We start from the raw sequence: 14,844 nt of genomic DNA on the forward strand, positions 1-14,844 counted from the left end.
CCAAATTCGCTTATATCCTCCGCAGCATTTAAAAATTTTCCTTTTTTTAAAAAAAATTAAAAAAAACCAAATAATTATTTTAATTTAAAAAAACGTTTATAAAACAGGAAGAGCCTCATAAAAGCAAATTTACAAATATTTTACTCATTTTTTATTTTTCCCAATAAAATTTAGAGAGAGAGAGAGAGAGACAGTGAAAATGAAAGATAAAATTTAAAAAAGGAAAAAACTGTTAGTTAGAGAGAGAAACAAAGAAAGAAAGTTTTAGAGAGAGAGAGAGAGAGAGAGAGAAAATTTTATTATTATTAAGGCTAACATAAAAAGATTTTGATTCTCAAAGACTCATTTCAAAGAATTTTGCCTCAGATCACAGAGAGACAGAGAGAGACAGAGAGAAAAAAAAGTAGAGAGAGATAGAGAGAGAGAAAAGTAGCGTAGTGAGAGATTCTATATATATAATATATATAAAAGTATTTTTATAAAAGAAATTTATCATATATTTTTTTTCATTTTACGTGTTGTAGAATTTTTGTTATATATATATATATATAGCAGATCCTTTGTAATAATTATAACAATATATATGTAAGTATAAGAAGCTGGTTTGGTTGCGTGGTCTGAAACCAGTTAATTTGGGTTTACAGTTAAATTAAAGAGTGAGATTTTCTCTGCAATTACTTGGAGAAATTTAACAGAGAGAGATTATTGGGAATTTTGGATTTATCGGAGTTTGGGTTTCGATTGTGGCCGCCGATTGATCGTTGCGGCGGCGATGACCGGGCGGAGAGAAAGGACGGTGGGGGAGCTTTGCAATGCGACGGAGTCGATTGGGAAACCGGAGGCATGTAAACTTTTCAAAATTTTTTAATTTAGGGTTTGGTTTTTTCTGGTTGTTATTAATTTGAATTTGTTTTTATTAATTGTGGTTTTTTCAATTTTGAACTTAGCATTTTTTTTTTCCTTTATTGAATTTTGTTGTTTGGGATTGATGTGATAAGGGATTTATTTTGTGGTTTAGGGTTTGTTTGGTTGCGGATTAGAAATTAGGGTTTTTGGGTCATGAGGGTGTTTGGCTAAATTTGTTGTCTTCGTTACTGGTTCATGTTGCAATATGTGGGTTTGTCACTAAATTGATTTATATGGAAGGTGATGGTATTAGATTCAAATTTTTAGGTAATTTTGCCTTTTGGGTTTTTGTTGCTTTGATTACATGACGGTTGTTGTGGTTGCAACTTGTGAATTGGTTCGAGTTTTAGGTTTATGGAATTGGGCACTATTTTATTTTGGATTTTGGTGCTAGAAATTGATGTAGTTTGGGTGTTCTTTTTAGATAACACCAGTCTTGAGAGGGATTTATCGGATGCAAGGGCCTGTAGATGAGAAGGATCATGATAATATGTATATGGTGAGATAACAGGGTAATTTACATTCTGTTCCTTCTTTTTCTTTCAATAGGTTTTGTCATTTTCTTTATTGCAACATTTTAAAAAAGGTATTTTCGGTTTATGTAGTGTTTACAGGACAGGAGCAAATGAAAATGCTAGCTCACTTAGTGATTTATTTATTTATTTTTTATCGCTAATTGAGCATACTATTTAAAATTGTAATTAAAATTCAAGTAAACCTGAACTTACACTTATATGATGTGTTTATGGAAGGTTTTCTTCTTTGTCCATTTGGATACAGTGCGCATGTTGTGTTTTGTATTTTTGGAACTCATATCTCTTTGCTGTTTTTCTTTATATATTTTTTTCTTTGCACCATTTCTTCTCATTGTAACCAATGGCGTAATTATATTTATGTAATGTAATGTGCTTCACTCTGCTAGAGGTTTTTAATTTGATGATAACTTCCTTGTGCACATGTTGATGACTGCAACAGTTGAAGATGAATGCGATGATGTATATCTTAGGAGTTCAACATGTAGGTATGTTTCTATAGCCTCTAGGATTAGATACTACAGAGAATTGCTTCTTTTTGTAACATATTCTATGGTGCATCAGGAGTCAGGTGAAAATGGCATTGACTTCTATGTGCTATGTTACTAAATATTAACTTAGTTAAGATCTTGATGTTTATCCATGCGCTTATTCTGATGTATTTAACTTATGTGGTTGACTCCGATTAGTTTTGTTGAGGATCTATAGCCGACTTCAAAGTTTTAGAAGGGTGTTAGAATCAGAGTGTGAAAAATGTGTTCGTCTAGTGTGTGTGTGTGTTTTCCTTTTTTTTTTTTTCCCATTCTTTTTTCCTTCATTAATGCTTTGGTTTTACCAGGTATCTTCTGAATCTGAAACAAAGTTTGGGAATTGGTCCATGAGTAAGAAAGTTCATATGAGAGGCGAGTCTGGGACTTGTAACGTCTGCTCTGCTCCTTGTTCATCTTGTATGCATCTGAACCGATCTTTAATGGGGTCAAAAACTGAGGAGTTTTCTGATGAAAGTTGTCGTGTAAATGTGGCTAGCCAGTATTCTGTTAACGAGAGTGGTACTTTATATTCTCTTAAGAATAGAGCATCTGATAGCTTGCAGCACACCACCAGTGAAACAAGTAACCTACTCAGTGTTAATTCTAGTCATGATTCATTCTCTGAAAATGCTGATAGTAAGGCAACCTTAAGGTCGTCTGTTGTATCTGATGCTTTAGAAGATGTTGAGATGCTTCCAAATTTGACTTCTGGAGGTACTATTGCAGAGGATCAACTTTCTTCCAAACCACAGTTTGTTTTGGATCAGAGAGTCTCTTCAAATATGTATGAGGAAACTAAAGCAGTAGAAGGCCATGATGATAACATTTCATCTGTTAGTAGAGCCAATGATGCAAATGAAGCAGTCCGTAATCATAACAGGAATATAAACAATAGTACTGCTTCAATTAGTAGTTTAGGTCTAGAAGGATCTGGGAAGGCAACATATTTGAACAAGTCGGGCTCATCAGAGATTCCTCCTTCCAAAGATTTGGATGTTGGTAGTAGCCCACCAAAGGTGCGAAGAGGTAGACCTGTGGGTGGCATTTCTGAGGTTTCAATGAAAAAGTATCCAAAGTCAGAAGCAGAGACTGAAAAGGATAGTGGTGACCCACCAGATGAAGCTATGAAATCTTCAGACCAAGATGAGCATGATGATAAGTCCAATGAGATGGTTGAGTTAACTGACATGCAGGAACCTCCTCTGCAATCAGTTTCTGGGGATGAGAGTGATGAATCAGACATTGTGGAGCAAGATGTGAGTAATGATTCCTCCCCCCCCCCCCCCCCCCCTTCTTTTCTTTTTTTCTTAATCCTAACTTATGCATAACTGGTCATCTCTGATATTTTTAGTTTATGTTCTTTCGATTTGTCTGCAGTCTTTTCTTTGATGAATCCTGGGTGAGTAATGAGTTTTAGACTGGAACGCCAGATCAGTATCATGATATATGTGTGTTTCATTGATAACATATTGTTTAGCAAGAATATGGTTCATTTTTGGAGATTATTATTAAAAAAAAAAGTTAATTTTGGGAGAAAAGAAGGAAAATGGGCTTTGAAGAGATTTTTGGAATTTAAAGGTGATCTAGGAAGAAGCTTGTTAATGTGTTCTGTTGAAAGATTTATGAGAACATACATCTTGGTCATGCATAGAAGAGAGTAACTAATGCACCAATGGGGAAGAATGAGTTGATACAAGTTGAGGGAATGAAAAAAGATAGATGAAGACCTAAAATAGCATTAGTAGAAATAGTAAAAAATGAAATGTCAATTAAGAAGGTAATAGAGAGTATGACTTTGGATAGAATAAAACGGCGGAAAAGAATACACGTGGTTGACCTTGATTAGTCTATTGAGGATCTATAGCTGCCAACCCCAAAATTTTGGGACCAAAACTTGGTGGCTGTATATTTGTGGTTCCATCATCTCCTTTGGTCTTTATCTCTGAATTTTTTTGATATATTGTAGTTGATCCTTTTTTTTTTGGTTTGGTGTGTGAGAATACAATGCAGTGGGCTTTGGTTGAGTTCATGAGGGAAACACCATTTATACCTTCTTTCAGACTGTCTATGAGGTTGCCATGAATGTAAATACCATATCTGGTTGTTGTTTATTTGGGCTATATGGAAATGTACATCCTAGCCAATGAGCTCTAACTGAAAGTTCACTTCCTCTTTTTATAATAATGAAATGAGGATGAGGGTGTGGTTTCAAGACTCATTAGGTGTACATGTAATTTACCAATAAAAAAAGGAAACAGGCATCCTAATTATGAAAATGAGTTGAAATAGAAATGGGAGTCATTTACATCATTCTGAAGAAAGGAAGGTATGTTCCTGGAGTTATGTTTACGTCCTGTACTTGGATCCCTAGATGGGTCTATTTCGTTCACATTTGTTTTTCAAGGGAAGTATGGCCTTGCATTATTTCTGATTTCTTGTTCTTCTAATTGCCTTTTTCTGTAGTAATGTTTTTTTTTTTCCCTCTCATAATGAAGATCCCCTCCTCCCTTTTTGATTTCTTCTCTTATTATTATCAAAATCTGTCTTATATGGATAATTAACCTTTGCTGATTTCTTCTTTGATTGGAAACAGGTAAAAGTATGTGATATTTGTGGAGATGCAGGTCGGGAGGATTTGCTTGCTATATGTAGTAGGTGCAGTGATGGTGCAGAACACACGTAAGCATAAACAACCTTTCAACTGTATTAGTTGGTTGGCAGGTTTTGTTGGTTCTCTATGCTGTGTTGATCTTTAAGTTTGTGTTCAAGATGGTTCTTAACATTGTTGTTGCTATCAATCAGCTATTGCATGCGAGAAATGCTCCAAAAAGTCCCTGAAGGTGATTGGCTGTGTGAAGAATGCAAATTTGCTGAGGAATCCGAAAACCAGAAGCAAGGTAAGCTTGAATCTGGATACAGGCACTGTACATGTTCTCTTTGTGAACTTTACTCATATCATTGTGAAATGGAATTTGAAGGTTCAGAAGTTGACGAAAAAAAAATGGACAAACTTGGTTCATGTACACTTGTTTCTGGCAAGCGGTGTGCGGAAAATATAGAAGTGGCTCCAGCAAAAAGGCAGGCGCTTGAAACAGGTATTGGATCACCAAAGCCATCAAGCCCCAGCAGAATAGTTACTGGATCACCAAAGCCATTGAGTCCCAGCAGAATAGTTTCAGGATCACCAAAGCCATCAAGCCCCAGCAGAATAGTTACTGGATCACCAAAGCCATTGAGTCCCAGCAGAATAGTTTCAGGATCACCAAAGCCATCAAGTCCTAGCAAAATAGTTTCATTACCTCGGGATTCTTCATTCAAGAGCATAGAAAAAGGGAAACTAAAGTCAGCTCATCAAACATCTTTTGGCAATCATTCTGGTACTGATATTCCGGAAACTGCACGTTTTCCTGCCACCGGTCCACGGCCTCACAAAATAAAGGGTAAACAAATAGCTTATGTGATCTTCTTGTTTCTCTGGTGTTGTTATTTTTTTAATCTCTCTCTCTCTACTTGTCTGAAGCTGAGGGTTGCCCATTGTAATGCCCATCTTGACTTCTTGGGTTTAGTGTTTACTATTTTAAGCACCAGTTGATTGTTTTTCCACATACAGGTCCTTTGGTAAAGTCCAATTCATTCAACACCCTAAGTTCCAAACCAAAAGTTAAACTTGGAGATGAAGTCATTCCCCCAAAGCAGAAGGGCGCTAGAGACTATAATTCCCTTGATATGAAGGAGGGGCCAGCCAGAATGATGGGTAAATCTATGTCGTTTAGATCTGCAAATTCAGGACGTATGAATGCTACTGAATCAAAGGTTAAAATGCTTTCATCTAAATCTACCCATGTACAAGATGTAAAAGGATTGAAACAAGCAAAAGAACGTGGTACATTTGAAAGAAAACATTTATCTAAACTGGATCGCCCTCTGGTCAGTTCAACAACTAGTTCTACTGTTTTGACACCTAAGCTTGACCAAAAGCTCACATCTCGTGGTGAAACCAGTTTGCCTTCATATATTAGCAACAACCGAGATTCGAAGGTTGTTCAGTCTGATGGAAAATTAAGTTTGTCAAAAGTAACAAGCAGTCTAGGTCGTAAAGGTGTAGAAATTCCAGTTACTTCAGGTGTGGTCTTGTCTTCTTTAAGGAGTGACTCTGCTAACTCTATATTTGTTTCTTTTATGCTCCCTGTTCTGCTGCATTTTATTTTTATTTTTTTGTTTTTGGTGTTATTTTCTTCTTCTTTGTGGATCAAGTTAAGTTAAGATATTAACTTTGTGTTTGGGTAATGCAGGTGGGGCTTCATCTACGAGTGGAATATGTGGTTCTGCTGCTGAACAAAAGTTGAACCTGGTTAGCCCTAAGGATGAACCCTTGTCCACTTATCCTTTGAACACTGAGAGACCATCCAATAGTGCTGATGTTTCTGGGCAAGATGGGTTGCCTCGGTCTCAGGAAACAGCAAATCAGTATGAGAAAACTAGGGAGAGTTCCACTATTCGCTCAAGGCCTACTGCAATAAGTGCCTCAAAAAGTGTTTTCTGTCAAAAATGTAAAGATAGTGGGCATGCTACAGAGTTTTGCACAATTGGTACTCCGCAGGCTTCTGGTATTGATGTATCTGCCGTAAGAAGTTCTAGAGAGGAATCGCATGAAGGTAACAAGTTGAAAGCTGCAATTCAGGCTGCTTGGCTTAGAAGACCTGAAATTAACAGGAAGAAAAAAGTTTTTGATCAACCAGATGAGTTGTCCACATCAAGCACAGACATGAATAATGAACTAGCTTCCCAGGATCAGTTTTTGGTTTCAAATAAGCCAAAGAATATTATGTCTACTGAAGGAAGTCATGAAAGGCAAGCTGTTCTTGGGAGTTCTACCTCAGACTCTTGTAAAGATAGTGGGCATGCTACAGAGTTTTGCACAATTGGTACTCCACAGGCTTCTGGTATTGATGTATCTGCCGTAAGAAGTTCTAGAGAGGAATCGCATGAAGGTAACAAGTTGAAAGCTGCAATTCAGGCTGCTTTGCTTAGAAGACCTGAAATTAACAGGAAGAAAAAAGTTTTTGATCAACCAGATGAGTTGTCCACGTCAAGCACAGACATGAATAATGAACTAGCTTCCCAGGATCAGTTTTTGGTTTCAAATAAGCCAAAGAATATTATGTCTACTGAAGGAAGTCATGAAAGGCAAGCTGTTCTTGGGAGTTCTACCTCAGACTCTTGTAAAGATAGTGGGCATGCTACAGAGTTTTGCACAATTGGTACTCCACAGGCTTCTGGTATTGATGTATCTGCCGTAAGAAGTTCTAGAGAGGAATCGCATGAAGGTAACAAGTTGAAAGCTGCAATTCAGGCTGCTTTGCTTAGAAGACCTGAAATTAACAGGAAGAAAAAAGTTTTTGATCAACCAGATGAGTTGTCCACGTCAAGCACAGACATGAATAATGAACTAGCTTCCCAGGATCAGTTTTTGGTTTCAAATAAGCCAAAGAATATTATGTCTACTGAAGGAAGTCATGAAAGGCAAGCTGTTTTTGGGAGTTCTACCTCAGACTCTTGCAAACATGCTGTTGTCAATAATTCAAAGCAGTCTACTTTGCCCCCCACTGGTGTTTTTTCTTCCAAAGTGGAGGACTCGGATTCCGCAATTATTTCTATTGGAAAGCATGCAAGAGAGTTGCCCAGTCATACATCCACAGCAATGTCTTCACTTTTGAAAACATCAGCCATTCCCGAATATGAATACATCTGGCAGTAAGATTCATTTACATTTCCATAAATTATTTCTGTCTGTTGGAGAGAGAACATTTCCTACACTCAAAACAGGCTTTTCATTTTCTTTGTTGTTCATCATATATTGCATTTTGAAAACAGTCTGCTAGATAAGACTTTGTGATTGCAGGGGGGGTTTTGAGGTGCATAAAGGTGGAAAACTTCTGGACTTATGTGGTGGAATTCAAGCCCATCTATCAACTTGTGCATCACCTAAAGTTCTTGAAGTGGTGAACAAGTTTCCCCACAAAGTTCCCCTGCATGAAGTACCTCGCATGAGCACATGGCCATCCCAGTTTATTGAAAATGGCGCTAAAGAAGATAATATTGCTCTATACTTCTTTGCCAAAGATGTTGAGAGGTAAGTAGTTGCATATATACCTTTCTTACAATTGAAAATTGTTTTTCTTGGTGTATATATCTGTTTGTTTCTTATTTTGATACAATATATTTTTCATGCTGTTTGTGATACAGTTATGAGAGAAACTACAAGAGCCTGTTGGATAGTATGATCAAACATGATTTAGCCCTTAAAGGAAATCTTGATGGTGTTGAACTTCTGATATTCCCATCCAACCAGCTTCCTGAGAAGTCCCAGCGTAAGGATTAACTGGAAATGTTATCTTAGGGGCATAGCATGTTGTAACAATTTTTTTTATAGGCTTTTGTGGTATAATACTTGATGTTTACACTAAGTTGAGGCTCAAGAATTGGGATGCTGATATTGCAATGCCTGCACCATGGGGCATGCTAACAAATATGGCTCCTGAACAATAGGAATTATATTAGTGGTGGCTCCAAAAATATTTTAATATTTTTTAGGGGGGTCATTTAGAAAATTAAATTAAACAAAATTTAATAAAAAGAAAACTTAAATATATTTAGTTATCAACCAAAAAAAAAAAAAAAAAAAAACAGTCGCAAATACATAAAATGTTACAATATCCTTCTATGAGTTTTCATATTTTGAAATCATCACATGATAATTCATTATCAATCGTTATTATCTATTGTCATGGCCATTTTATTTTATTGAGTTTGTATAACATTTTTATTTTTATGCAATTGTCACTATCTATTTGTCATTGTTTTTATAAAAATATTTTAAACTAAATGGCAAAACTCATCTCACTTGCATTGTATGAATTATTGACTAACACAACCACACACATCCATACATCAATAATACACTAAGTGTCTACTTAACTAATCAAATGCTTGAATCTTTCTCATGAATCTCTCTTCTCTATTTGACTATCTTGATATCTCTAATTCTAAGAGTAAAGAGTGAGTGTGTGTTAGTTATGCGTATATGTATGATATGTGCATTATTATTATTTTTTTGTTACAAAGTAATTTGTGTGAATTGTGATGCGTATGTGTATGATATATGCATGTATAGTGTAAATATAATATAACTTAATATAATTTAATATTTAGGAAATATAGAGGGTTTGATATATGTATGTGTATTGTTATCATGTTATAATAATTTTTTATTATAAAGTTAGTGATTTGAGGGAAAAAAAAATAGTAAAGTTGATATGTGATCAAGGTGTGCAAGATTTAAGTCCTGGTGTGCAAAAATATTTTTAATGATAAATTAAACCAGTAAAAAAAATATTATATATAAAAAATATTTTTTAATAAAAAGTCAGTGAACCCCCTGAAATACATCTAGCGCCGCCCATGAATTATATATAGTAGTGGTATGTCAATAGATATTGGCCCACAGCTATGCAGTGTTCAAGTGGGTGCAGGTTACCGTCTCTGTGACTATTGAAATATAGATATAGATAAGAGATATGGGGGGATATGCCTATATTCATATTTTTTTTTTTTTGAGGAAATATTGGTTTTTTATTTTTAATTGCTTTATAATTTAGCATCCTAATTTATATATTGAGAAAGACAGCAATATGCACACCAAAAGGTTTCTCATCAACCTTAAGCTTATAGGGATGACTTGCAAAAAGGAAAGTGGTAGGAGAAAATTACAATGTGAAAGATAGACCCTGACATAGGATTTAATATAAAAAGATCATTTACTTGAAATTTGAGATAGAAAAAATAGAAGAATGGGAAGAGGAGGAAAAAGAGGAATCTAGATGAAGCGCTTCAGTATATGAAAGATTGTACACATTCCATGACTAGGGCAGTACTTTCCTTTGGGGTTTGCCCCCTCCCCCTATATTAATGCAACATTATTATTTATAAAAAAAAGTGTATGAAAGCGCTCAAATATGAAATTCTCTCATTGTATTGGGCTAATAAATTTATAATTATTTGCTGCTGGGTGCTCCTGATTCTACTAGGACTTGGACTCTTAAATTAGAAACTGTAGAATTTATAATTTTTGACTGCTTATAAAAAAAAAATTTATAATTTTTGACTGGTAAGACTAAGCTAAAGGCCAAAAAGAGAAATAAGTCCATGTTGTTGGATAATGAAACCCGTCCCTGTGATGATGTATGCTTACAAGTAAACTTATCAATCTAAGCTTATTTTTTCTTGAGCCTCTTGTTGTTTGCACGTAGCATTCTTATATATATACATATATATATATATATATATATTTTTTTTTTTTTCACTTGTGAGTTTATCTTTTGTTCTATACTTATGGAAGATAATGTATGTGTAATCTACTCTAACAAAAGGTTGTACACTTGTTTTCTGACATTTTAGGCGTGTCTTAGATGTGTGAAGATGTATCCAATATGGTTATGGCGTCTTTCACTCAATGAGCCTTTCTCTAATTTTTATATGCACACTTTGTAAAGTTGCCAAGTATCTACTTAAAAAGCCTTATTTGACCAATTTGGTTTTGTCTACATTGTCCTTGTTTGCTTTTGGTGTCTGTGTAAGCTGTAGGCCATTATTCACAGCTGACTCGTGTCCTTTGCATTTTGTTTTTAATATTGGTGCTTTAAACTCAACCATATTACTTACTCTTTGTTTCTGCAGCCATTGGTCTTGGTTGCTCACAATTTTAACCAGTTTTATGTATGGCTAAGAGGCTTATACCACAGATTTGGGCTTTGATGGTTTATCGTTTAAATATTTTTTAGGTTTTCCTACCCTCTGTTCATCCAACTGATAATCATATGTAAGTGGAGCCTGCATATACACTTTGTTTGTTTTTACATTAATTTATTTTAAAGAATGAGTCATTTTCCAAAAGTTTTTTTTTTGGAAAACTATCACATTTTCCTATGTTTGGCAATAACTTTAAAATGAGATAGAGTTGCTTTTAGTAGTTTCCATCGAAAATTTGGAAAACTATCTTCACAAGAGGTTTTCCATCTAAACAATTGGAGTGTTAATGTTTACTAAGATGTGGTTGTGACTTTTTGTTTTTGAAGTTTTAGACTTTTTCTTGGATGTTGGAGGGCCTCAAACACTGAGAAGTTTATGGTTGTGTACTGTTTGTCACATTCAAGCTGATTTATGGAAGTATGAATGAAATGCCATGCTAGGAAAGAGGATTTACTGTTACAATGTTATTTTGGTTTGAGCTTCAATAACTGTGATTCTGTGATGCACTTTTCCAAACAAACATTCTGTAAATATGCTGTTCTTCATTCTGTTTGAATTGAATTTCAATCAAGTTAACTATGTGCAATGCTTTAGCTTTATTACATTGGGGTCTATGGTGTGCCTCTTTCCTCTCTTTTTGTAACTGTGCTTCTCACTGTGCATTCATACATTGTTGCTTTCATTCTACGTACAATTGCACGTGCTGAAAATTGTTCTTTCATTGCCAGGTTGGAATATGTTGTTTTTTCTATGGGGTGTGTTCAGGGGAAAGAGGGTAAGTTGTATTGATTCATCAAAGAAGTTAAATATTCCCAGTTTGAATGTCTTGCCGCCGGACAAAGATATTCCCTCTGCTGTCATGACCTTGTCCGAGAATCTACGTGCACCAAAGCGTATTGATGAAGAATCAGCTGCATGTATCAGATCTGGCAACGTGGTCCTAACATCCAATGTCCCTGATCAGATGCGTGTCACAGTATGTAGGGATAGTGATAACAACCTAACTTCTTTTGAACATACATGTTTGGGATACCAAGAAAGTTTGGAGCAGCAAGATGGGAGACGTGACTACAAATCCATTTCAAAGATAGGAACAAGCGGTGCACAATTGAGCCAAGAAATGAGACACAGCAGCCTTTCCTTGGTATGCTAACTTCCTACCACATTTATAGGGATATGAACTTCATATTCTCACGCATCCAAAAGAGATTAAGTATCCGTACGTTTGCGTTTCTTTCCTTTTTTTTTTTTTTTTTTCCCAGCAGCATGTTTTGACTTTTCAGCAGTGAACAGTGCACCCGTGCACTGTTCATGGGTCCCACAAACTTCATTTTTCAGCAACTTTTTCATTAAAAATGGGTCCCACGGCACTATTTATATATTTAAAAATTATTTTGCTACAGTGTTTTCAATTTTCAATTTTCAGTTTTAGCAAAATAAGTTTTATCCAAATGGATCTTAATTCTTTCTATCTATTTCTCTCTCTCAGAGACACAAACACACATGTTCACACAGATAGAGAGCCACCAACATACACTTTGTTGTTCCTCTAAGTGACATTACCTTTTGAAGCTCAGCAAATTTGTCTAGTGTTTTTATTTTGTGAAGAGTAAATGGTTTGTGAAAAATTCTAATTTTTTTAGCCTTGAATTCAAATTTTGTGTGTTTTTCTGCAGTTGGTAGTTTTCTATACTAAAGTTGTATGCACCTTCTTGTCGAAAGTTAAGGCTCTAAGAATTTAAGCAATACCTATGTTTTTGGAAACAAATGACTGAAGAAAACAACCCATGTTATGCGGACACGCCTAGTATAATATTTTCTCTTAGGAAAGAGATCTTGGAATTTCTTATGTTCCTTGTTTAAAATTTGTAGCTAATAAATGTTAATTTTTATCTTAATTTCAACAGTGAGATCTCCACTTAGTCATCCTCACTTGCCTTTATGATGCATGTTAATTTTCTCTCTTTATGCAGAAAGAACTGAGTCTTCCAGAGAGACTGGACGCAGAACTTAAAACGCCTCTTCAAGTGACTGGAAAGAGTGGCTCCAACAATGGTGGCAAGACACAAATGCATTGGGATACTTCTTCTGACAGGGATGATAGGTCGTCTTTGAAAATTCTTCCTGTTGACAATAGAGAGATAGGTATCTTGGGGAGTGTTTTTGAGGATAAAATCCAGGATAGAATGAATGGAGTTCGGGATCAAGTTAAACTTCAGAGGGATTTCAAGGAAGGCGATGGGTTTATGGACAGAGAGATGGCTTTGGAGAAAGACGTAACCAATCACAGGAAACGTCCCTACTTGGATCTTTCAGAGAAAGCTCCCCAAACTTCTATTGGCACAAGTCAGAAAATACCTTGGAATGAGGTGAGTAACATTTTCATAGATGGAGAAAGTACTGGTAAGAGGCTAAAGACAGGTTTCAGTATAACATGTGGACATAGTGGTGGTTCTAGAGGTAGTAATTCTAGGAGCGATAATTTCGCATCTCAAGTAGTTGATCCAGGTTCTTGTTCCTCTGTTGAGGAGAAGACATGTGATGAAGCTTGCGATGAGAAAGTTATTCCGGAGGACACAGGAAATTCTGAGAGGTACTTCTTTCCTCTAGGTTCACATAGAGCAAAGGATTTTGGAATAGGAGACAACACCATGCCATGGAAAAAGCATCCATTAGACGAAGACAATAAAATACATGACGTGTTTCCAAATCTTGAGCTCGCATTAGGGGCTGAGACAAAACCCACAAACAAGGGAATGCTGCCTTTCTTAGGTGGGACAGTAGGCAAGAAAAATAACCAAGAAAAGGCGCTAGATAAGGTGATAGAGGTGGAGGATGACGGAGACTCTACATCCCTTTCCCTGTCTCTGTCATTCCCATTCCCAGACAAGGAGCAGACTGTAAAACCTGTTTCCAAAACAGAGCAGCTTCTTTCTGATAGACCCAATTTGAATACCCCACTGCTTCTCTTTGGCAGTGGCTTTGGGGACAAATAGAACTGCAGTTATGTTTCCGTTATGTAAATTAGCGTGGCCCCCCTCCCCCCCCCCCCCCCACTTGGTTGTGATGAATTTGTACCGGATCGTTACACTGATATATCCCGTGGGGATCATAGGTGAACCCATCTTCCATATGTTCATACACCATACAGGATTTACTAATTCTTTTTTTCTTTTTTTAAGAAAAAAACAATTTAGTTTTTCTGGTTTTTTTTTTTTTTTTTTTGGGTGCATAGTTACGGCTGTTTGTATATAAAGAGAATCAAAGCCGGCGAAATATCAGATGTCAGTAGGACTTTGCAGACCAATGTGTTCACCATATGTTTTCTTTTCTTTTCATTTTTCAATCTCTCTCTCTCTCTCTCTCACACACACACACACACACACAAACGCTTATTCTGTTGCTTTAATTTGTCTGTGATGGGCAGTTAGTGAACCTAATTTGTTTGTCATCCTGGTGGTAGGTTAGTTAACAGGTGATGTTTGATTTTGAGTGTCTGCTGTTAAAGATTTTTCTTTGTTGTTTATTTGTTAGGTGAGTATTGATACTGAATTGTAAATTCTCAGCAAAACCTACAAAAAAGCAATCTTGCTCAGGGGCAGCTCAACCAGGCCATTTAGGAAATGGCCTAAGGCCTTCAAATGAAGGTAAGGGCCCTAAAATAGAACATAAAGTCTCTCACTTAGGGGGCAAAAACCCCTCTTTTATTGGCTAATAGATTAATAAATACATATATAAAAGAGGCTAATAGATTAATAAATACATATAGGTGTGTTCATCGGTTGGCTTGGATGGTTATCGACACAAATTTTTTCGTTAATCAGTCAGAAGTCCCCAAATCCCAAACTATTGCTGCATTGGTGGAAGTCGAAATGCTAAGCTATCGTCGGAGGTTTCCTTTGTTTGATGTGATCAAATGGTTGTTGATGTGTGATGGATACTACCAGTGGTCTCCTTTGATGCGGTCAAATGGTTGTTGATGTGTGATAAATATTACCAGTAGTAGAGAGGAGAGATTTGAAATCGTTGGGCTATGGTCGGTGGTCGAGAGGGGCGGTTGAGGGGAT

General features: G+C 36.1%; 1 protein-coding gene across 10 annotated transcripts; it reads left to right on the top strand.

Annotated features, from left to right (window-relative positions):
• The first annotated feature begins 248 nt into the window (after nucleotides 1–248).
• Nucleotides 249–14,084, top strand: LOC126699527 (uncharacterized). Of its 10 annotated transcripts, none has more exons than XM_050397412.1 (13): nucleotides 249–841; nucleotides 1,331–1,405; nucleotides 2,278–3,225; nucleotides 4,563–4,648; nucleotides 4,772–4,866; nucleotides 4,948–5,409; nucleotides 5,580–6,092; nucleotides 6,262–7,180; nucleotides 7,517–7,723; nucleotides 7,872–8,102; nucleotides 8,216–8,340; nucleotides 11,506–11,921; nucleotides 12,755–12,945. In XM_050397412.1, the coding sequence occupies exons 1-13, from the start codon at nucleotides 773–775 to the stop codon at nucleotides 12,758–12,760; spliced, it is 4,152 nt and encodes a 1,383-aa protein (XP_050253369.1). In that variant the 5' UTR covers nucleotides 249–772; the 3' UTR covers nucleotides 12,761–12,945. The 10 variants fall into 10 exon arrangements, with proteins under 10 accessions (XP_050253369.1, XP_050253368.1, XP_050253359.1 ...); XM_050397411.1 differs by having other exon boundaries at nucleotides 255–841; nucleotides 6,262–6,844; nucleotides 12,751–14,084; XM_050397402.1 differs by having other exon boundaries at nucleotides 256–841; nucleotides 12,751–14,084.
• Nucleotides 14,085–14,844: the final 760 nt, after the last annotated feature.

The sequence above is a fragment of the Quercus robur genome, chromosome 9, assembly GCF_932294415.1.
Source record: "Quercus robur chromosome 9, dhQueRobu3.1, whole genome shotgun sequence".
In the NCBI taxonomy this organism is placed as follows: domain Eukaryota; kingdom Viridiplantae; phylum Streptophyta; class Magnoliopsida; order Fagales; family Fagaceae; genus Quercus; species Quercus robur.

Coding starts and splice junctions, on each gene's coding strand:
- LOC126699527 (XM_050397402.1), top strand. CDS start 773: ATGACCGGGCGGAGAGAAAGGACGGTGGGGGAGCTTTGCAATGCGACG. Junction 1,406..2,277: donor ATCATGATAATATGTATATG/GTGAGATAACAG, acceptor TGGTTTTACCAG/GTATCTTCTGAATCTGAAAC. Junction 6,093..6,261: donor AGAAATTCCAGTTACTTCAG/GTGTGGTCTTGT, acceptor TGGGTAATGCAG/GTGGGGCTTCATCTACGAGT.